Source organism: Phalacrocorax aristotelis, chromosome 1 (assembly GCF_949628215.1).
Source record: "Phalacrocorax aristotelis chromosome 1, bGulAri2.1, whole genome shotgun sequence".
NCBI classification, from domain to species: Eukaryota; Metazoa; Chordata; class Aves; order Suliformes; family Phalacrocoracidae; genus Phalacrocorax; species Phalacrocorax aristotelis.
Window position 1 is genome coordinate 73,282,258 of NC_134276.1, and position 23,358 is coordinate 73,305,615.

The 23,358-nt window shown below is 42.3% G+C and overlaps 1 protein-coding gene across 14 annotated transcripts in view; it reads right to left on the minus strand.

Annotated features, from left to right (window-relative positions):
* Nucleotides 1–9,521: 9,521 nt before the first annotated feature.
* The window catches only part of UBE3A (ubiquitin protein ligase E3A), a 54,925-nt gene continuing 41,088 nt past the window's right edge, over nt 9,522–23,358 (minus strand). For all 14 annotated transcript variants that reach the window (XM_075093510.1, XM_075093470.1, XM_075093427.1 and 11 more), the window contains 7 exons: nt 19,128–19,272; nt 15,224–15,429; nt 12,840–13,004; nt 12,306–12,461; nt 12,138–12,211; nt 11,055–11,198; nt 9,522–10,839 (listed from right to left, as the gene is read on the minus strand). In XM_075093510.1, the coding sequence (XP_074949611.1) occupies nt 10,719–10,839; nt 11,055–11,198; nt 12,138–12,211; nt 12,306–12,461; nt 12,840–13,004; nt 15,224–15,429; nt 19,128–19,272 (1,011 nt within the window). In that variant the 3' untranslated portion in view covers nt 9,522–10,718. The remainder of the gene's footprint in view (nt 10,840–11,054; nt 11,199–12,137; nt 12,212–12,305; nt 12,462–12,839; nt 13,005–15,223; nt 15,430–19,127; nt 19,273–23,358) is intronic.

Here is a 23,358-nt window from a genome sequence, read left to right on the forward strand (position 1 = left end):
CCCCGCTGACCCAACTTTCCCCCTCCAGCAGGGTTTCTGCAAGGCCGGGAGAACAAGCCTGGTGTTGCAGAGTCTTTCCTCCTACTAAGGCTATGTTTTCTTCCTCTATGTCGTTTAATGAGGCCTACTCCACCTCCTTTTGCTATTTAGTGCCAGCTTTCCTCTGAAGTAGTTGTGGCACTACCATGTTTCCATTAGTTAGAATGAAGGCCACATTTGCCCATGTCCTGCTGATTGGAGCCTAGTTGCGCCGGTTGCTTTTCTACTCACCGCAGAGGAGTTGTCTCTGCCGACAGTCTGGCTCTGAGGTGGATACACAGGTCTGGGCCACTCAGCCTGCCCTGACATTCAGGGCAGAATGGTACGGAGACGCTTTCTTGCTCTGTCATGCTGCAACCTCAGGATTTGCCTGTTACACACCACTCTTAGCCTCCTCCACCCCACTGCTTCCAGTTTCTTTCCAGGCTTCTCTGCCTCCCACTGAGGGCATTTCTCTAATATTCTCCCACTAGGAAGATACCAGTTTCCCTTTTTTTTTTTTCTGTACCGTATTTCTCTGTTGTGTCGCTTTCCCTGTGTTACTTTTAGCCTTGGGCACCTCAATGACTAAAGAAGAATTTGGAGTAACAGAGGCTGTTCGGCATTTGTGGCGTGGGGGCTGGATCCTCCCGTGGCGTTAGGTATTGCCAGCGTCAGAGATTTATGAGCCCTTATAGCATGTGGGAATAGATGGCCTGCTGGAAAATTGGTGAGAAACCCACTGAGAAGAGCATGATCTAAATAGATGACAGTGAAATGAAAAGAGGCGGTTGCTTTGCTGAACTGAGTACAACCGCTCAGGGTAAGCACTCACCTCTGGGCCAGCAGCTGTCCCCCCCTCCTATCGACACTTTTACGCCTGGCGTGAGAGGCAAATCTGACAGTGACTAAGGCATGGGGCTTTGCCAGCAACACTGGCAAAGGCAGCACCAGGTAGTAAATGTCCACACACAGTCCATGTCTAAACTCCTGTTATCATCAGGCTAGAAGCCAACTAGACTTAGGTATCTATGTGGGCTGGGCTTAACCTCTGTTAGCAGGATTTCCACTGACCGTAACGAGGGCTTTGGAAAGTAGCTGAGACCTATACGTGGCCAGCAGAGTTCGGGAGTTTTGATCCTTCAGCTGGATCTTATCCTTATTTTCTCCAAGGGGTTCAGACAAATGGGGGCGTAAGAGAGGTAAGAGTCTAGTGCCCTCGCTCCCACGGGGGGGCGGGCAGGGCTGAGGTGGCGCTGGGTGTTGGCAACTTGCAGCGACCCGCTGTAAGCACAGACAGTGCGGTCACAGGCTGCTGAACATGCAGCGCTCACCTTGTCGCCGAGGCAGGTACTGCGCTCCGCTGCGGCTGACGGTCACTGTTGTGGTATTCAAACACCATATCTGGTAGGGGTTTCATACTTACTGGCATGTTCTACATCAGTCATCATTCTCTGTAAATATCTACCTATCTACCCAACGTACCACAGCTGTTCCAGCCTACTAGGTATATACAAATAGAACCGTTTAAAGTATGATTTATACCAAATTTATAACTGCTAAAAAAAAACCCCAGACACACAAGAATGCTTCTTTACCTAATGGATCAGAACAGCTTAATCTATCAGTTAAACATGTTTATTCTTCCCTTTTCCATGCTGCTTGGTCTGTTTTTCACATACCAGAAAAAAAAGCTTTTTTGATGCTATTGGCTTCGGTCACTTTGAAATATAGAGCTTTTGGCATGATGAAATCACAGCCTTTGACATCTTTCAGCTCTGTAAGATGTTTCCCTTCCCCCCTTCTTTAATGTGGCTACAGCATGTACATTAAAATATTTTGAGTAACGGTCAAGCAACCCTGTGTTTTCTCTTATCCATCTCCCCCTGGATTTTAGCATTTCATGACAGACTCTGATAATGCCAATATTCCATGGCCAAGAAAATCATTAGCTGGAACAGAGACCTGGCCTGACAGAAAATCCAGTGGGAACGGCGGTGTTCTCCCCTCACCGCAGGGCAGCTGGCATACGGCTTTGGTCCTGTGCCCAGTTTTGCCGCTGTCACTGTGGTTGCCGGCACCGCAGAGGCATGAGCGCCTGAGCACCCCGCTTCCCCCCGCGGTGCCAGGCTGTGTGGGGAGCAGAGCCTGCCAGGCTCCTCCTGCGGCTGCCACCCATCTCCTGCCCGGCCCTGGCTCCATGCAGGGAGGCACAGAGGGGCTAGTGCCTTGGCCAGCAGAAATACAAGCGGCTGCAGCTTTCCATTACTTGCACACACACGGCACCTACCAAACTGCTCTGAGCAACCTGATCTACTTGGGGACGTCCCTGCTCACTGTGGGGGGGGTTGGGCTGGATGGCCTCTAAGGGTCCCTTCCAACCCAAACCATTCTGTGATTCCAGATGTCGTGTCATCATCTTCCCCGCCCCCGCCCCCCGCAAGCATCGGGCAGTACTTGGCATGGGCTGGACCGGGTCCTTCAACCCCACCAAAAGAGAAAACAAGGAACAGGACAGCTCTTACAGGGCATTTGAACATGCGCCCTGACCCTGCCACACAGGGTTTAACGGGCCCAGCGCGCGCCTCGCGCAGGTACGGGAGCCGCCCCGTGCCGAAGTGGGCGGCCACGGGGTGGTACTGTTGCTCCAAGCTGAGCAAGACACCCAATGGACGAGGCTTGAGGTGTTTGAACATCTGCTGCAGATGCAAAAGGAGGGTAAAGCTGTGGGAGCGGCACCGCCGTGCTCCAGGTACTCTAGCGTGGAGCGAGCTTTTCCAGGGGAAGGGCCTCGAGTCGTGGGCCCTGCTCTGTGATGGCAAACGATTCCAGTCTTGTTGCTCCCCAAAGTGCTCTCAGTAGCAGCACCCATCCTTTTCCCCACATCCCCTACTATTATTTTACTTAAACAGTTTTTACAGTAGAAAGTTCTGCTCTGGAAAATTCAATAGACTGAAATGGACAACAGAAATGGTGGTGCCAGCAAAACAGCACGTGTGTGTGTACAGACCCCCTTACACAGAGCAGAGGCTTGGGGTGAGCTTGGCTGTGCAGCTCTTTTTGCAGAAACAGCTTGGGGAAGGAACAACCCTGCATTTAAATCTATTTTTTCTTAGGCATCTGCTTTACACGTTTATTCCTGCCAAATATTTATTAACCTACAAGCAGAGGAGGCTCTGCTTTACATTAAGACACAAACTGTTCACTTTCCTTTCCCCCCTGAGCTGGGCCGTACGTTGCCGACATGGAAGACACCTTTGTTTCTGTATCGCTGCTGGTGGTGAGGATGAGAGAGGATTTTACAGGCCAAACCTAGTCCAGGTTGTCCAACGAGATAATGCAGTCAGGCTGACTAAAGGAGAGCTGCTCTTCGTCCTGAAGATTTGTGAGATGACAGCATTTGTACTTGGCTTCAAAGTCCCCCAGCTCTTCTATTAATGTTTCCATCCTGGAACAGACAGAAAGAATCAAACCCTTGTTTACGTAATTTAGCGTTCATAAAAACCCTTTGTGTATCCCTGAGAGCAAAATGAATTACGCACTAAATGGCTCTGGCAAAAGTACAGTCAGCTAAAGCACAAGATTTCAGCTGTGGCAGCTTTCCTGAGGGAAACCATCAAATCCGGGAATCCCCCTCTCCCCCCAGCCCCATCCACAGTACAGAGCCCGAGGAGGATGCTGCCTGGGGAGTCCTTACAGGGAGGATGGGGAGGCCCCGCTCCCTTCCCTTCTGCCTTGGGTGGAAGGGGAGGGAAACACATGCAAACCCTGCGTCTAAAAATGGTCGGGCCTTTTGTTTCTGAAGTTCAGATTTTGCAATGGTTTCCAGCTCACAAATCAAAGGCTGACGCTTACCGTTGCCAACTGCTCTCACAGCTTCACTGTGGAAAATAAAACTCTGCTGTTCCGTCTTTGCAATCCTCCCTATTCCCCAACCTTAGAGCAGAGCAAGGAGGGAAAGGAAGAGTCACGTTATTTAAGCGAGATTGGTTTCAGCAACCTCAAGAGCAGGACCGCAGGGTGTCCTCAGCTTCAAGGATGAACACAAACATTAGCTTTACTCCTGAAGCAGCAGCAGATTTCACAAAGAGATTTTCTTCACAGCTCTACCACTTCTGCTTGACTTCTGCAGGGAGAGTGCAGGACACAGCGCCAATGGCTGCAGCTCCCATGCCAAATGCTGCCTGCCCCAGAGGCCGCAGAGGACACCTTCCAGCTCTAACAGAGACCTGCCTTATTTGTATAGGTAAATTGGGGGTAGGTTACTAACCCCAGACGTACAGGAACATGAAAGGAATTTACTAATGGTGGCTGTTCTATTTTTCTTCCCTCAACGTTTGTAGTGGCTGGTACAGCCTTCCTGTAACAGGGTAACTGAAGAACAGTAACATGGAAAATCGGGAAAGCACAACTGTATTCCAGACTGATGGGCGGCCAGATGAACAGATATTCATTTCTCAGCTTTTTGTCTGTTTTGACATGTCAGTTCTGGCAGTTTTCTGTCAAGTAATAAAACCCATTCTGTTCTTATGTCAACAGTTATTTTCCCCCGTCCCCCTGGAAGGGGAGCCATCCCACAGCAGTCACTACACCTGAGCAGCCCCTCCGGCTGGGTAGCGCAGCAAGAACCGGTGGGCACTACCTGCCTTCCCAGGGAAGGAGACAGAGAAGCACAGAAGGATTTTTTTCTGGCACAGCTTGCCTTCAGGGCTGATGAATCAAACTGACCACGCCACAAAGATCTACTCGTTTTAGGAAAGGCGCTTGCCAGGTCCCCACTGAAGTGCAAATCTTTTACTTGCAGAACAGCGCAGATAATTCATCCAACAAGCTTTAGTAGGATTCCCTCTATTTCCAAATTATTTGCAGATTTAGGCCATTTAAAGCAATCCTCAGGGTTGCTTGTCCACAGGTACTTGTCCAATGCTCAGCACAAGGAAGCCTCTCTTACAGCAGAGGCTTTGGGCGCTCCACAGTGAAGGAAACAATCCAGAGGTGGGTTTTTTAGTGGATCCTGACCTCTGAAACCCCAGCGTCTCATCTCCTTGCAGTAACACAGCTGCCCCTGACTACATTTAGATGAAGGTTAGAAAAAAAAGCTTATGTCTAGCAACAGAAAGCTGCAGAGCTTTTCTAGGAAGGCTTGCGATGCAAAATAACTAAATCAAGTGTAGGAGCATATAACATCCGGCAGCCCAAAACTTAGAAATGTTCAACCCGTTGCCATTTTATAGACGGTTACTTGTGAGCATTGTTGCTTGCGCTACTGTATTACACAGATCTGAAAGCAAAAGGAGGTAGTGGGAAGACAGATTTAAGGGATTTTCTCTGTGCGCGAACCCACTGGCACAGCAGAAACCCACAGCAGAGCTTTCAGTAACATTTTTAAGAAAGGTTTCATGTCAGCTTTGCACGTGGCAACAGTTCAGTCACAAACCTGCAAGCTGCTGCAGTTTTTGTCTTCACTTGACATTGCTCAGCAGTAGTTGTCAACCAAACCCATTCGAGCAGCGGCATCCCTACACGTGTAGCTGGGTACGGTTTAGTTGTGCTGCGTGTCCTTCCAAAGGCCGAAGTCCCATTTCAGCGATCACTGGTTGGCTTTCACAGTCAGCTCTGGTTTCATTTTTGTCTCAAAACTATGCACAAACCTACCCAGGAAGATAATATAGCAGTTCCTAAAGCCATTTTATTATCCTAAAACAGAATAACGATTCCTGCCCTCTACTTGTACCACTGATGTCCTTGTCTCTTAGAAATTTCCCCACACAGAAATCCTGAAGCAGGATGTATATTGAGCAAGAGGTAGCCATAAACACAAGCATACTAGGTGGACTTCAGGTGTTTATCAGGACCGCTCTGTGGCTGTATCCTACAACTACTGCAGAACAGAACAAAACCACGCTTGCATATCACAAAGCAGCACATCTGCAATTTAAACCAACTTCCCATCATCCCTTGTCTTCTCAAGATCCCTTTATGACCCTATTTTGTTAAAAAAAAACACCAAACCAAAGCACACCTCCACTTTCTTCATCCACCTATCTCTTTCTCGAGTTTTCCAACTGCTTCCATTCTCACTGTTGCTTTTCCTGCTGACCCATCCCCTCCACTCCTCCTCTCCCATCTCACCCCTTCACTTGTTCCCCCACCAGCCCACACCAGCGACTTCTCCAGCCAAGCCCAATGGGAGCTCAGGGCCCATTCCATAAACCAGCCATTGCAAAAGAGGGACCAATGTTTCATACAGTAGGTTTCAGAGAAATGGGAATTTGCACCCAAGTGAAAGAAATACTTTGTTTTCTGAAGAAAAAAGAAGAAACAAGGATTGGTTGTGGCTTTCAAAGATCACAAGCCCTTTTCTGCTTGCAGTCTTACACCTGCAAAATTCGTTCTTTCCAAAGAGTACGTGGGATCGCAAACCAACACCTACTTTCCGCTCTTTGGAGGGCGGAGCTCTCAGGACGTGCAATCCACGGCCACATGAAGGAAAAAGTTGCTTTTTCTGCTCCCCATGGATTTTGTCGCAGCAGCTTTCAACAGGCTGGGCGGTCCCTGGTTGACCTTGTCTGCAGTCGCAGTGAACGAGCTGCGCCGTTCAGGCTTGGCCGTGATACCACAAGAAACTCAACCAAAGACGCACTGGAAACTTCTGCGACAATGGGAGGAGGAAGATTCCCAGGTTCAGTGACAAGGTGGCACGTCAGGATGAAAAGTCAGCGTCAGGAAAGCCCCTCATAGCAAAGCTATGAAGACAGAAACCGTACAGCTGTGCAGCACGCAGCCAAAGTCACCTAGCAAATAACTTAAAATTGCTGCTTAGAGAAATCCAGCAGGCACTCTTTTCCATATTGTTACTGAAAAATAATAAAAATCAACAGCTGAAGGCAGCTGTAGATGGAGCACTGGAGAAAAATACTTGCCAGCATTTCATGGGTTTTCCAAAGGAACTCATCTGGATAAGGTAACCTGTCTGAAGGGAAAATGCTGGCATCAACTCTATTTTCAAAGCAGTGTCTTCTATGGTGCAGTATAGAAGTGAATTTCTTAATAAAATTCAAGTCCCTGATGGTCTTATGAATTTGGTGACAACTTTACCTGGAGGTAACTGGCTACAGGAGTGCCGGGGAAGCACCTTCAAGCTGATGCTGTGGGGGTTGTCGTCCTGCTGAACCTCAGCAGTGTGAAAAACCTGCGCCCTACTCCCTGCTCCAGAGCAGAAACCCAAGCAAGCACCTGGGTAGCCCACACTACCAAATCACGATGGGCTGCCTGGAGGCTCAGCCCCCCAGGTGCATCAGCCCTGTGTGGTATGACATGTAGGATGAAGCTCTGCTGGGTGAGAGGCAAGGGTTGGCTAATGTAACAGAGCTGCCTGGAGCCCTGGGCTCATCACCAGCCCATCGCAGCACCACCTCTCCTCCAGCACAGGGCTAGAGGGGGTCTCATCAGCTGCCACAGTCCCGTCTCAGGCTACTGCCTGCCAAACAGAAGGTAAGTCCAGTCAGGAGTTCACAAAACACTGTTCCTTAGTTACCTGAACTGTGCTCACTCCTGATGGCTGTTCCTGAGATCTTTCCAGCAGCAACCAAAAGCCTTCATCTTTTAAAAGGTGATGCTCTGTTCACGCAGAGTCACATGCTTACATACTTCTAGAGCTAAACTGAACTATTCCTTCACTCTTAATGGAACCAGAAAAGAAAAAAAATCTGTCTTTATTCAGTACTTAAGACTATTCTTTTCAGTGTATCTTGCATTTCTATCATTTTTGAGGCATGAGACACTACAAAATACAGATCAAAGCCTGATGTCCCCTTTGCACCAAGGCTGGAAGCATCCTGGCAGCCTATGAGGGTGCAGGAGGAAACGGTCAAAGAAGCATTTGTCACTTGTCAAATGAGACGATGCCGAGATGCCCAAAATATTTTTCATTAACATATTAAGGACACGCTGAGGGGAGAGCACCAGCATCCTGGCATCAGGCTGCTACCTTGGAAAAGGAGTCTTCTGTCTCACGCAAGAGACGTATTTGAGCGACACATAAGCACACCCAAGTTTCCGAGGTAAGTTTTGTAGACCTGAACTTCCCTAAACGCTGTTGAAAGACTAAGCGAGGGTGAAAGACGTTCTGTGTGTGTGCCTGGAGCACAGAAATGAGAGCTCAAACGGCACCTTCCCCACTTTGACAAACCTTTCAGGCAGCAGAAGGCTGACTGAAGCTTCTGTAGGGCTGGAGAGCAGCCTGCAGCTACTCGGCTTCAGGATTTATTTACTTTAAACCTTATCTGCTGCTGGGCAATTAGGACATTTATAACACGCCGAGGAGAAGGTTTCAGTACAGTGGCATTTTGGGGGAGGCGGTATGTACTGAAATGGGAAATCTGCCAAGAATAAGTACTTGTTATCTTACCTGAAAATGATTCCTTGAAAAACAACTTATGCTTTTAAAGGCCAACAAAATTATATACTATTTTAATCTTACTGCTAAAGGAAGACAGAAAAAGCGTATTTACAATGTCAACACTTCAGTGAGAGAACTTTGTATTGCTATCCAATTACGTGGTCTGCCCAGCTCTCGGACCTATGTAAAAAACCCAACGTGAATCTTACATGTTTGTCAGCTGGGCATAACCACCACCCACGGCTACATCAGAATAAACCCAGTTACAGGTATATCGCTCAACAGTATTAGGCTACTGACGTAGTACGCACCACACTGTGGTATCACGACGTGGTTCGTACTTGTAACGAAACACCGCAAGGCACTCGGCCACTCTTGTTCTCACCACCTACAGTAAAAGATGCCTCAAACCTGAAGGAACGGGCAAGTGCTGTCGTCGGCCGCCCTACTGAGGGGTAGGGTGTCCTGTGTTTCCCTCTTCAAGGACACGCAATGAGGCAAACGTTCAAGCGGGCTCGTCCCAAGTGCCACCTCAAGATCAAAGACCAGAAGGCAGCCAGCACCTCTCCCTCCCCTGCAAGTTTCAGCCCCCGCGCCCAGGCCGCCTTGCATCTGCTGGGATTTGAGGGGAACATCACCACAGTTCGCTTCTAGAGATTTTTACATACCTGTAACCCTCAAATTATGCTGTGCTACAACATTTTCTAATCGAATAATTTAATATCCAATTCATCAAAGTAAGGAAGCCACTTGCTTTCTTTTTGACTGAACCGTGGTGAAAAAAGGTCACTGTTTTATTCAGCATCATAGTTACATAACAGTTGTCTGTTTCTATTACTAGAAAGAATTTATTAAAATAGTCCTGAAAGACATCTTTTCTTTCTCCCACGATTTCAAAACTATGCCTTTTAATGCCAATTCCACACAGTCATGGATCTCATCGGTAGTAGTCAGTCATAGCAATTGTCAAGGCACAAGCTCAGCTCTGCACATCCGCTGCAGCTTGTATTATAAAAGAGATATGCCAGTTACATCCTCGCCTAAAAACGCATACTCCCTTTATCATACATTGCAACGGGAGAAATTAACATTAAACACAGACTACGAAAGGTAAAGGATTTATTTCTGATATGATCTGTAGCGTTAAATTAAAAACCTACTGAATACTTTATGTAGTAGATGAACATAACCTTAGTACTTACTTTCTAACAGTTTATCTAATGGTTGGAAGTGTACAACATGAAGTAGGCCTTATGTTTAATATTGTTCAATTTTGCGTATTGTTAGATGAGATTAAAATACAGCAGCCGTCCCTTTAGATTATGTTGCAACACTGATCATGTGCCTTGATAAGTAGGAACAACGGTTCATTAAATAAATGGAGATGACATAACACGTAGGGAAGACTTTGGATTGTCTATTTAAAATGTCAACATAATAGGCAATTAAGAATAAAACTTCATTTTAAGTGCACTTCCACATGCTCTGTTTATAATATAGCAAAAACTTCCTATCTTTTTTCCAAACACTTCACTCCCTACTCTAAAGCTGTTCAGTTGAAAATGCACTTTCCCCAGTAAACTTCTTTTTAAAAAAAGTAACTAAAATTTCTACCCTTTCATACGCTAAGAAATGTTTCCTAATTAAAAACACAATTCATTACAAGACATGTGAAGACAACATACAGTGAAATGAATTTTAATTGTGCTGTGACTAAAGTAAAGTTCTCAAGGCTGCAATTTAACATTCCGAGTTCTCCCTTCCATCTTTATTGATTCTTAAGATTTTGCACAGAAACTCTTTGGGGGCTAGAACAGCAGTAATTGCATCACACTGTTTTCCAAGACTTCAAGTTTCAAAAGCAAACTCTTCAAAAAGTACAGTTCTTGATTTGATTAGATACAGGGACAAAAATATAGCACATACTTGAAGGTTACATGGGCTACAAATGATGGCAATATTTTCCTTGGGAGAGTACAGTTTGTTTTCTTGTAAATACTCAAAAAGGCTCAACTTCAAGCAGTAATAAACACAAGCAAAAGTGATTTAACCCTTAAAATAAATATTCAGGAAAACCTCTCTGTACATACAAGTGAAAGAATATGTAACACTTTCACGCTAAAAGAAAAAAATAAAGATTTTGTTCATATAAGCAGCTGAAATCTGCTGTTCCAGCCCAATGTCCCCAGTAAAGAAGGGAGGCACAAACACAGGTGACTACGGTAGCTCACTATCTTATGGCCTTTTTGGACAGGGACATCACCACCATCATTTTGTTTAATCCCTTTTGTTATATTTATTACAGCATGCCAAATCCTTTGGCATACGTGATGGCCTTCAATAATCTTTCTTTAAGCTTTTCTTTGCTTGAGTACTCCGGAAGCAAAAGTACATTAAAGCATGTGTGAGATGTAGGTAACCTGTGGGGAGAACAAAGAAGAAGAATTCAGATCTGGGAGCATGCAGTACACCCAAAGAAATAAAGCGCAATTGCACAAATCCAAAATAATGAATTTAAAGAGAACCTACTTTGCCGAATGATTCATCTTCCAGATTTAACCAAGTTAACAAATTAAAAACACAGAACTTGCTGCCATTTATAGACAAGGAAAGTAAGTGTAGGGTTTTTTTTTACCTCTCTGTATCTGGGCCATTTTTGGCTATGATCATCTTTAACTTTCCGAGTCCTCCCACAGGGGCTCTGTCTGTGCCTGTTGTAAACTGTAAGAATAGTCTTTTCTGTTCATCTGTAAATGAATGGACTATTTCCCAGAATTCCCTGTCAAGGAAGAAGCGGAAAAGTAAACCGAAAGCTTGCTTTGGTGTAAATGAGACATTCAAAAGTAATTGAACACCGAAGGTTTAGAAAGTCTAATCAACCTCAACATCAGTTTACAAGTTGCATTCATGAAAACAAAACTAACAGTAATGTATTTAATGATCGCTGAGAATCAGAAGTAAAAATCAGAAGTACTACCGAAACACTGTGGTTTAACTGTTTTTAAATGTTAACTCAGCCATTAAGTGATCTGCAGATATTCTTCCTTTATTTTATTATTCCTATTTCCCACAGAATTATACTGGTTCCACTACACTGTCCATTTCTACCACCTTCTTAAGCACCACAGTAAACAAATGCAGCTGCTGTAAAAGGTTTTCTACCCTAGCAGGAACTAGTTAAGTAGCTGGCAAAGTCTAGAGGACTGAAGATGCACGCTTCTCTGACCCTTGTCTTCAAAGTCCTCTAGTCAAAGGGGACAAGAAGGTAAAAACATTAAGAACATTTTCCCTCTTAAAAACATTGAATTTACTTGATTACTAATTAGCAAAGAAAGTTCTGCACATGTGGCCTAGTAAAATTCAGTGTTTGTGGGCTGCTGTTTTTTTGTTTGGGTCTTTTTTTTTTTTTAAATAACAGAGCAGTGGTAATTTATTGAAACAGCCCTGTTTATACTGGGGATTATTTAACTTATGGTATGAGAGAGAGAAAAAACAGGGGAGAAATCCTTTTAAGCTTTACCAAAGATCAGTGGAAGCTAAAGACAATGCTGATACTATCAGCTCTTCTCTATTGACAGTACTTGAGTAAAGTGAAATTATGCAGAGGACACTTGCATCTCCAGTACTACAAAAATACTAAATCTTACAACATTAAATTCATTATGAAGAAACAGGCACCTGAAGTACTTTTAACCTTTCAGAAATTAGAAAAAATTACCTAATAATAAGAGAGTCTCTTGTATAGCCACCATCATATTCTGTAGTTTCTTCTAGTGCTTGAAAATCTAAATTCTGTAAGAAGATGACATTTTTTAAAATGACTGCTACTTATGTACTTGGAATCAAAAAAGCTCCACTTTTTCTGGTGTAAATTCAGAATTCTTACCCTACTTCCACAAATAAGTAATTCAATTTCCTCTGGTCTAAATAAATATTTCAAAGGAGATTCATTGGTCACCATGTGGAATCCTCTCCGAAAGGCCTTGAACTGCTTTTCTACTGATTTATTGAGTATATAGTCAGCGTACAGATTGACAAATTCCTGTAAGGAAACAATTCCCCCAAAAAATCTTAGTGCTTTGACACATGCCACTTGAAGTATTTCCCAAAAACACAGGACCCCAAAATACATTTAAATCCATAATTCTATGAGGATTATCTGGGCTCAGCTTCTACACAGCAATAATAAAGAGCAAGTCTCAAGTATTTCTCCAACAGGTCAGACACCACACCCAGAAGCTAAGTATGCATGTATCAATGCTTTCTTCAAGAGAGAAGCCTTTTCTGCTTACAACTACACTGTGCTAGGCAATTCTAAAAAGGCTTTTAAACTTAAATTGTGAGACCAAACCTTTATAGAGTCCTACATAGTTCTGCAGAGAGTATCTAAAAATTATGGATTACTTAAAACTGAGCGTACCTTTCTATTTTCATTTGTAATAGGAATTTTATCACCGTTTTCCTTTAAATCATGCATCATTGGATTGCCGAAGAGATCCGTATGAGATATTTGAAACGTTATCATCATATCATCTTCCACGCTTCCTTCATACTCTAGTAAGTCTCTCAAACTCTGGTAAAGAACCTAACAGGATAAGAAATACATGTCTGTCATAAATTAGTTTCAACAGATTTCACTGAGTAATACCAGAAGACATTAAATCATCTGCCTCAAAAAGTGTTGTTATATTCCATGACACATGTCAGCTAAGATCTCCCATAAGTCCGAACAATGGTATGTTAAGCTCAGTGTTCATAAAAACAACCAGTATCAGATGTTAAGGAAAGATAAAGAAGAAACACGGCAATGAGCGATAAGTCCCTTGGAAGAGTCTACCAGTACCCAGGAATCTTCCTAAATGCAATGGTCAGACCTGTAGCTTAAGAGCCACTGATTACCTTTTCTTCTTTTAACTCTTTTGAATGTGAATTTATTTTTGGCATCCAGAACATGTTACACTAGAACATGTTACACTAGTCAGTTGAACATGTATGTGTTAAAATCAAAGAAAATCAAAGAAAATGCTGTATCTTATATCAGACAAAATTCAGGCAGTAGGCTTTGATCTCCTATGACTTCATTTAAAACCCAAACAAGCCAGGAAGCAATCTTGAAGCAACACAGGTGGGGCAGTCATTAAAGTAAAAAAAAAATTTATGCACCCAAAAAAAGTTAAATAAAAAAAATAATCATGACTTAGGTCAGAATTTGCTCATCTGAAATTACCTGTAAGAGGTTGCTCCATTCAAAGGAGCAACCAGCCTTCTTCCCTGCTGTGCATTATTAGGAAAAGGCCAAGGCTCTCCTGGAAACCAAAGGCTATGCAGAAAAGGAACAATTCTTTGGCTGAGACAGAGGTGTAAGACTCAAGAATGCAAAGTGAAGGTAAAAGCAACAACTGAGCGCAACCATATTTTTCTAGTGAAGTAGAAGTAATAAGTCTTCCCCCAATGTTTTAGTTATTGAAAGTTTACATGTAAGCCTCACCCTCTCACAATCTGTATCATTTTGATTCTTCCACAGCACCTTTAAAAATATCTTGCATTGAAAGTGACTGGACTTGGAACCGTTGGTGGTGAGAGCTTGTGAACACCCTATCCTGCATGTAGGTAAAGAACCTAACATATAGCATCTATATAGCACCAGAAAAAGCTATACTGACTGACTACTCTGAATTTCATTTTTGGTTTGAGAAACTCTCAGGTAAGTGTTTAAGTCATATTAGAATACAAGGAATTTAAAAAGGATTATTTCAAGCCAGTGTAGGTGTCAGAGGAGAAACATAAGAGTAGGGGAGAAAAAATAGGAAATGCCCTGCCTTGTTCCACAGGAATAAACCCATTTTTTCTGTCATAAAAAATTGTAAATATGTAATAAAAGGTACAGGAAACTGGGAGCACTGTGTATTTCTCAACATTATTTTATAGAGAAACTGGTCAAAGCTGGCATGCTGTTATATGTAGCCATCCAAAGCAGACTGGATAGCGTTTTTTTTTTAATTATACATGCCTCATTTGCTGATTAAACAAAAATAAAAGGCAAACTCTTTTTCAACAGTATCATTTTACTCACCTTTTTTGAATACCTGAAGATTTTGCATAACTGCTTGTGAAAAGGGAAACATCCCACCATTTGAAATGAAATGAAGCATACCAATAACTCACACTAGCTAGCATGAGGGAAAACTACTGCAAGGCCAAGTGGATGGAGCAAGGCCAAGACATCCTGCACACCTGCTTCTGTGCTTTGTCTACTAAAGCGTGTGCACGGCTTAGTGTTCTTGCATAGCCACTGGCTGGGAAGGGGTGGGGGAAGATGGACACTGGTCACTGCTCCCAAGCCGTAGGGATATTCATGAAATGCCTCATCTGCCTTTTGATTTAGATGGAAACCAACAGGAGCATCGCACCTTTGCATGTCTACTGTTACTTTCATATATTTTGTAGAAATCTACAAATATATATAAACAGCCCAAATCTCTCTGGGAAAATACTATTAATAATAGTTTATGCTTAATAGTGCTTAGTGATATTAAGCAATTTAGGCAGTATGTAAAAAAAATAAAAGAAAACTTCATTGATACCCAGCCCTATTTGTTGCCTTGACAATTCTGCCTCCTCCAAACAAGACGTAGCAAGTGGTTTTATTGCTTATGAATTTATTTTAACAAATACAGACTCTTCACACAAGTCACTGGTTATTTCACTTCCGCTTCCGACAGTGATCTTGTGTTTATTTTAAATCTAGGTTAAGTTACTGCATGGAAAATGCATTAATAAACTCAAAGAACATAGTGAACTTACAGGATGAGAGTCTGCCAGATCACGGAAAGTTCCTTTTTTGCCCATTAGCTTCCTGTAGACAACCATGGGAAAATGTACATCCAGTATACAGTTATTGTAAATAGCCAGACCCAGTACTATGCCAATCAGTGTAAACTGACCCTCAGTTTCAAAAGAGGACGGATTAAACCAAAACAGTTTTGTAGATTCATCATATGTGAACATCCCTGTAAAAAAATGATGTTGAACAATTATGGTTACATTTCAATAAAAATGACATGTAAAACATACCATTATAAACCCATTTGCATTAGAATGTCTCTAAAACATGTTTAACTTAACATTATACTTAGTGGCAAAGAGAAGCTACTTACCTTAAGGTAATTGGAGCTGCTCAAAATACTGTTATTCACATTACCACTAAAAGCATACAGGAGACCTGCGACACAACATCGCGCAATGCCCACTGAAGCCGTACATGCACAACCTTTCATCCCCTTCCATTAGCGAGGAAGCAGCAGCACATTGTCAACATAGAATGCAACTTTGATAAATACAACAGTGCAAGAAAAGAAAACAATCAAAAACCATGTGGATGAAATAGTCCTGAAGAACTCCACTTACTATAAAGCAACAGCCTTTCCCCAAAGGCTTTTCCAGGCCAGTTCCAGCAAAGAACAGGACTAGGTGCAGCCTTATTACTGAACTGGAAGCTATGGTGATGGAGCAGGGATTAACCATCACATACGTATTTAGAGTTAGATGCCTAACAGACTTTTTGTTTGTTTGTGTAAAGGTACGCAATAAGGTCCACTGAGTTGCTGCAGCTATCACATACATCCTAATTTGAGGAGAAAATATAACATGGGACTGCCATTTCTCAGAAGGTGTGGCAATTTTAACAGCTTGTAAATGTTGAAAGGGAGAGGTTTTGCTTTGTTCCCCTCTCTCTTCATCTGATTCAGCTCCTTATTTCAGGTGACCAGTTTCCTGTCAAGTTCACAAGCTGACTACCTTCACAGAAGGCTTCAAAAAATAGCTGAACTGGCACATGCCAGGAGCTGGAGGGAACAGATAGAACTGTACAGACTAGAGAAGGGCAAAGACTTCATTACCCTTTTGGCTGTAGCAAGCCACTAGATTAGCTCTTGTTTATGAAACCAGAGTTTGTGTCCAGGCTATAAACTATTTAAAGGAGTCCCATAGTAAAATCCATTGCTTACCTGACTGGATACTGAAGCAAGATAAATGGAGAACCCACAGACTTAAGGGGATGGAGAGAGACCACCCTGTACAAGTACACTCCCAGTGACCTGTTGCTTGTACAACTAAGTCTCATGATTTCCAGGCAGAATCTACAGAAAAACGCCCAGGGTCTGTCTTCCCCACACACCAGTAGTTAGATGAATGTTGTCAAGAACATGAATGACACTTGCCGCAAGGACTTATCTTGTCAGCTCTTAAAAGATATGCTTGTTTATAACCTATGGGGATGTACAAGTTGTTTAGAAAGCCAGAGGAACAGAGCCACAAAATGACTCTGAAGACTGAAAATAAGGTGTCACCTTCAACCAACAGATAAAGCCTGAATTCTCATTCAATGTAAGGAAGCGAACTGCAAACTCATTCAGAGACTCTGGCTATTCCCCAAAATTGAAGATTATTTATCTCAATAAGGTACTAGGGTCAGCTATTAGGGGAGCACACAAATAACAGACTAACGCATCAGGTAAAGCAACTGGAAATCAGAAATGGATGGGCAGCATAAGCATATATAGGAGGAACATCATCTAGAAGCCTGCATTCCACTTTCTGAATTGACTGAAGTAACTTCTGGATTACTGGCACAATAAAAGCAATGACTTGTACTTTCTGGAAGATGATGTAAGAGTTAAACAGTCAAAACAACTCCAGCAAATGACTAATAATGAAGGACTAACAGTTCACCCAGATCCACATCTAGACACACACAGCACATTAAAGTCATAATAAAACACCAGAAGAAACTGGAAGCTGCAGTAAGGGGGAGAACAATTGTATAGTGTTGCTAGGAATATTATATGAAGTTATTCCTTCTTCCCTTTTACCATAGTGATTATTGGCCATAAATCTAATATTTTGTCTGAGTTATTGCCTCCTTTGAGTAAAACTTTAAGGTAGTTTAATAAGAAAACACTTGAAATGTAATGGCAAAGAAACTATTAGAGCAATGAACATCATTCCACATATACCTATCGGAGGACAGACGTTTTAAAATCCATTTAAAGGATTCCCTTCATTTTCTCTAGCAAATAATTTACAAATCAAGAAAAGTCAAACTTGGTATATATGGTATGTAAACTGTTGTAGTGCAGTGCATATTAATAGGTGCAAAAAAAAAGGAGGCTGTGAAAGCAAGCTACATTTTCGGCTTTCACACATTTATGCCAAAAGCTAATAAGTGCCCTTTTTTTCCCCAAAGTTGATATGAATACAAAAAGTGTACATAATTTTTTGGTATTTTGAATATAGAAGTAAAATTTAAAACATGCATGCACATTTAATCTATTACCCATCTTCACACACAGGGAGTGTGTGTATATACACTGGCTGGATCTTAGCTGAATCAGACTTCAATTACTGAATAGGAATATTTCAACATAGGCAACCCATACAACTTCTGTTTAAACAAACTCAGGTCAAAAACATATTTTGCATCAGAAATACAATTTCAAAGTATTATGACTTCCTCATTTTGCCATAGTCTAATTTATTCCAAGTAATCTTGCTAATTCAGATTCCAAATCTCTCCAAGTTAATAGCAGTTTTCAGAGTAAGACTTGTCTATGGATCTGTATCACTTTCTAAAAGAACTGGCTTGTGTACAGTGAAGGGCAAGTGTTAAGGTTCAGATTCTGTTACTGATTCTGGGGACTCCAACTTTAACCCAGCCAAAATGAATTTCTGTGTTTCTTCATCAATTTTCTAAGCTAGAAAAAAAACCAAGAACAGCAGCTTTCTTTAAAAAAAGTTGTATGAACCCAAATTAACTAATGGCCACAAACTGTTGAGCTTCTTTAATGGAAGTCATTACAGGAACTACAATGAGACATCATATTTCACATAAACTATGAAATTAGTATAGGAACCTGGTAGGTCTCATTTCTATTCTAACACAAAGTATTTGTAACATTTTAAAACATTTTAATAATTTCAGAGCAGCAGACAAACTACATATTAAAAGCAGCATGTCCTCGCATGTATTAAGACTGAAGCATAAAAAACGGGTGCAGGGAGCAAGGGGAAATAACCAGTTAGATGGAAACGTGACTGTTAAAACACCAATATAAAACTTTGGCTCCAATATATCATATTACTCTTAGTTCTTAACTAACTACGATAAAGTTTGACATTACTGCCACACTTTGGATCTGTACCCCTCTTAGATGAAATCGTTAGAAGAACCGAGACTATCAGATTTTTGTAAGCTGGAGGAAGGGTAGTAAGTAACTCAAAAACTCACCATAGTCCTACTCTGGTTTTATTGCAGAAGCTCTTCCTCTTTGGTTTGATTACTAATTCTAGAAGCTAATCACAAAGCAAAGCGAGGAGAAAGGTGAGAGAACAAACAAAGGAACCCTGCAAAGAAACCCTATACTACTGATTTGTATCTAAACAAGCAATGGTAGCTTTCACTAACTATACAGTTATTCCTTTCATCATTCCTCCTTAGGAGGATGACTGATGATGGAACACTGAGCCTCAATGGGTCAAGTACTCTCAATATCACCAAGAAACCTGGAGAGCTTCAGAGAGAAGCAGCAGCAGATGTAGGAAGGCACTGCATAAACAGAACAGCCCAGGTTGGAAGGGACCTTGACAGATCATCTGGTCCAACCTTTAACGGGAAAAATCTGATAAGTTAGTAAATTGTTAGAGCACATACCAATATCTGGATTGAAGATTTCTTCCACAACTAGTTGAAAAAATTCTTTGGAAACACCTCCTTCATCTACCCCTTGCTCTCCTTCAAATTCAACGTACAATTGCTTCTTCAAGTCTGCAGGATTTTCCATGGCAATCATCTCTAGCTATTGAGTGAACAGATGGAAGTATTTCATTAGTATATCTGTTTACTAGAAGAGTCAATTGAGTATCAGATAATGAAATCAAAACTACCCTCCCAACCTAAGAACAAAGCAAGTATAAATCACAACAGTAAAATATCAGAAACCAATAGTAATGCTAAATCACTCTATGCACTTCTTAGAATTTGGGGATTAACACAGCCAGAAACTTACCACAGATCTGATCTGTTAGCCAATTAAGTCTGTTAGCCTTCCCCATTTCTATTCTTCTAGGCTCTTATTTAAAATAAGTTAGCATTGCGTTGCACAAAATTCACAGAAAACAGTATGAAAACAAGATGTATTACTGGGATAAGTAAATTCATCTTACAATGAAAAGAGACTGCAATCTGATCTACATGTTTGACAATGAACAGTTTTGTGAAGGGAGTACACAGATATGGTTTTAGAACCTTCATGTGATAATTTACAGTGGAAGACACAAGAAAAGCCTTTGGCAGCTGCATCTCACAAAGAGCTGGGGGGAAAAAACCCAAATAAAAATAAACTAATATTACAGTAAAGTAGATCCCCTTTCTTCTTCACCCTAATGAAGAAGTCCCAGAAATTTCTTGCTCTTATTTCTTCAGGACCTTTAAAGAGATCTGCTGCATTGCTTCCATGAAAATGAAAATTCAGGTAAGGTCCAATAGAAGCTGCCATGTTTCATAAGAAAAGGTTTCATGTCTATATAAAGGCCATTACAGGTCCTTCACTTTCTTCCAACAAAAATCATTGAATGGTTCAGGTTGGAAGGGACCTTTAGAGGCCATCCAGTCCAATTCCCCTGCAGTGAGCAGGGACATCTTCAACTAGATCAGGTTGCTCAGAGCCCCATCAAGCCTGACCTAGAATGTTTCTATTGATGGGGCCTCCCTGTATCCTTTCAGTGAATCAAGTTATGCAAGAATATTTTGCAGCTGGTAAGAAATATGCTGCTTAAAAGCAGAAACATACTGGTTAAACCTGCAGCACGATTACATTAAACATACCTACGTGGCAAAGAAAACTCAACAGCAGTAAAGGCACAGGCAGACCTGTATATTCCTCTGCCAAGACCATATTACTGGCAAGATTCACCTCTAATCCGGCTAGCGCAAACTGTATTTACCAGCAGGTGTCCTTAACATGCTGAACCATTTATTTTTATTTCACTGCCCTACCTTACCCCCACACACAGGCCAACACATTGCTCACATCCCAGAATTTTACTACAGAAATGTAAAGGAAAACAGGAACACAACAGAGAGAATAAAGGCAGCAATAATGACACCATCAACTCATAAAATGACACCACCAGTAAGATACATTGTTCTCCCAGTAACCAACAGGTCAGGCAGCCATGTTGCAAGCAGCACAGCAGGGCCAGATGGGTGACATTAAGGTAGTTAACATAATGGATTTCATAAAACCATAGAATGTTCTAAGTTGCAAGGGACCCACAAAGATCATCAAGTCCAGCTCCTGTCCCTGCACAGGACAACCCCATATTCACACCATGTCTCTGAGGGCATTGTCCAAGTGATTCTTGACAGTGATTGTCCAAGTGATTCTCCCTGGGGAGCCTGTTCCAGGGCTCCACCACCCTCTGGGTGAAGAGCCTTTTCCTAATATCCAACCTAAATCTCCCCTGGCACATCTTCCTGCCATTCCCTCAGGTCCTGTCATTGGTCACCAGAGAGAAGAGATCAGCGCCTGCCTTTCCTCCTCCCCTTGTGAGAAAGCTGTAGACCCTGACGAGGTCTCCCCTCAGTCTCCTCCAGGCTGAAAAAAACAAGTGACTTGAGCCACTCCTCATACAGTTTCTCCTCCAAACCCTTCACCAACTTCATAGCCCTCCTCTGGACACTCTCTAGCAGCTTTATATCCTTAATGTACTGTGGCACCTAAAACTGCACACAGTACTCGAGGTGAGGCTGCACCAGCGCAGAGTGGAGCAGGACAATCACCTCTGTCAACTGGCTGCAATGCAGTGCTTGATGCACCCCAGGACACGGTTGGCCCTCCTGACTGCCAGGGCACACTGTTGGCTCATGTTCAACTTGCTCTTGACCAGAACCCCCAGGCCCCTCTCTGCAGAGCTGCTCTCCAGCGTTCCCCAGTCTGTATGTACATCCAGGGTTGCCATGCCCCAGGTGTGAAATCCTGCACTTGCCCTTGTTATACTTCATACAGTTGGTGATTACCCAGCTCTCCTGTCTGTCCAGGTCCCTCTGCAGAGCCTTTCTGCCCTCAAGAGTGTCAACAGCTCCCCCAAATTTTGTGTCATCAGCAAACTTCATTAGTATCCCTTTGAATCCTGCATCCAAGTCATTTACAAAGAGATTAAAGAGTATTGGCCCCAAGATGGATCCCTCTGGAACCCTGCTAGTGACTGGCCACCAGCCTACTGTAACCCCATTTACTATGACTCTTTGAACCCAACCCATCAGCCAATTACTCACCAACTGCGTTATGTGTTTATCCAGCTGTATGCTGGGCATTTTGTCAAGGAGGATACCGAGAGAGATAGTATTAAAAGCTTTACTGAAATTCAAAAATATCACATCAACTGGCTTTCCTTGGTCGACTAGATGGGCACCCTTGTCACAGAAGGAAATAAAATCTGTTAGGCAGCACTCTCCCCTCATGAACCCATTCTGGCTGGGACCAATGACTGTGTTGTCTTTCAGGTGTTTTTCAGTAACTCCCAGAATAATCTCCTCCATAATTTTACCAGGCACAGAAGTGAGACTGACGGGCCTGTAGTTACTAGGGTCATCCCTGTTGCCCTTCTTGAAGGCTGGGACAATGTTTGCCAGCTTCCAGTCAACACGGACCTCTTCAGAATCCCAAGAGCATTGAAAAAAAAAAAAAAATCACTGAGAGAGGTCTCACTATGACATAAACCAGTTCTTTAAGTACCCCTGGATGAATCTCATCAGAACTCATTGATTTACAGGGATCTAGCTGGAACAGCATGGACGTGAGGCTCCTCATGCAAAAAGAAGCATGTGGGGAAAGAATTGCACTAACTGGTATTGAAAATTAGTATCATCAGGAAGAGAAAGAGTTCAACTCCACAGTATATAAAGCTCAGTTTAAAAAAAATGGAGGTAAGCCATGAAGACCCCAAGAACAAGAACATGCAAATTCAGATTAGCAGATTGAGAAGTATATCACAGATTATGTGGAAAATTTAGTTATATACTACATGAAGCAGTCCTTCCAGTTGGTATTCTATTGCATATAATTTGCAGTGAACTATTTTTGCCCCTAAGCAGACCAAGTAACATTTATTCTTTGATATTTGCTGTATTTTATCCACAATACTTCTGCAGCAAAACCATGTGGTATTCTCATCACATGCTTCCCATAACAGTGTAGTTTTGCATCTTGCCTTTCATGTATATCTTAAAATTATGCATCTTACAGATGTGTAAAAAACTTTTTTCCTGAATAGGAGGACAATGGAGCTTAAGCCATGTTCCAAATACAACTGAGACTTTTCAAAAACAGAGAAATAGCATTTAAGACAGTAAGTACAGGTTATACATTCAAGCTGGACAGACAGAAGTTCTCCTATTTGAAACCCCTCCACTTGCAACTGGCACTAATACTTTGGTTTTTTTCCCCCCAGTCATGACATTGTTGGCTTTGTAGTATTTATCACCAGCAATTTACTATTTTGCTAGTTTTATGAATCTTGATCAGTTCTGAGAAAGCAAGCATTGCCTCTGCATTTCTTTTGGGACAGCAACCCTTTGTCGTAGTGTAAAGACTCTCTTCTATCACAGAAACACACTTATATTAAAGAGAAAGCTCATATTTATACATATAAAGCAATTTTAAAAAACTATTTCAAAATTATTTTTGGCTGAGAAGTATGCTGCAGTGTGACATAAAAGAAAAGCAGTATTTAAAAAAGAGGAAGGAAACACTCAGTTGAGCAATGCTGGCTGGGTAGATTGGAACGCTGTGCTGCTCTGAGAGACAGTCAGATAAAAAGATTACCAGAAAGCCAGTATTTTGAGTCAAAGCCTAATGTTCCTTGAAGTAGCTTCTGTAACC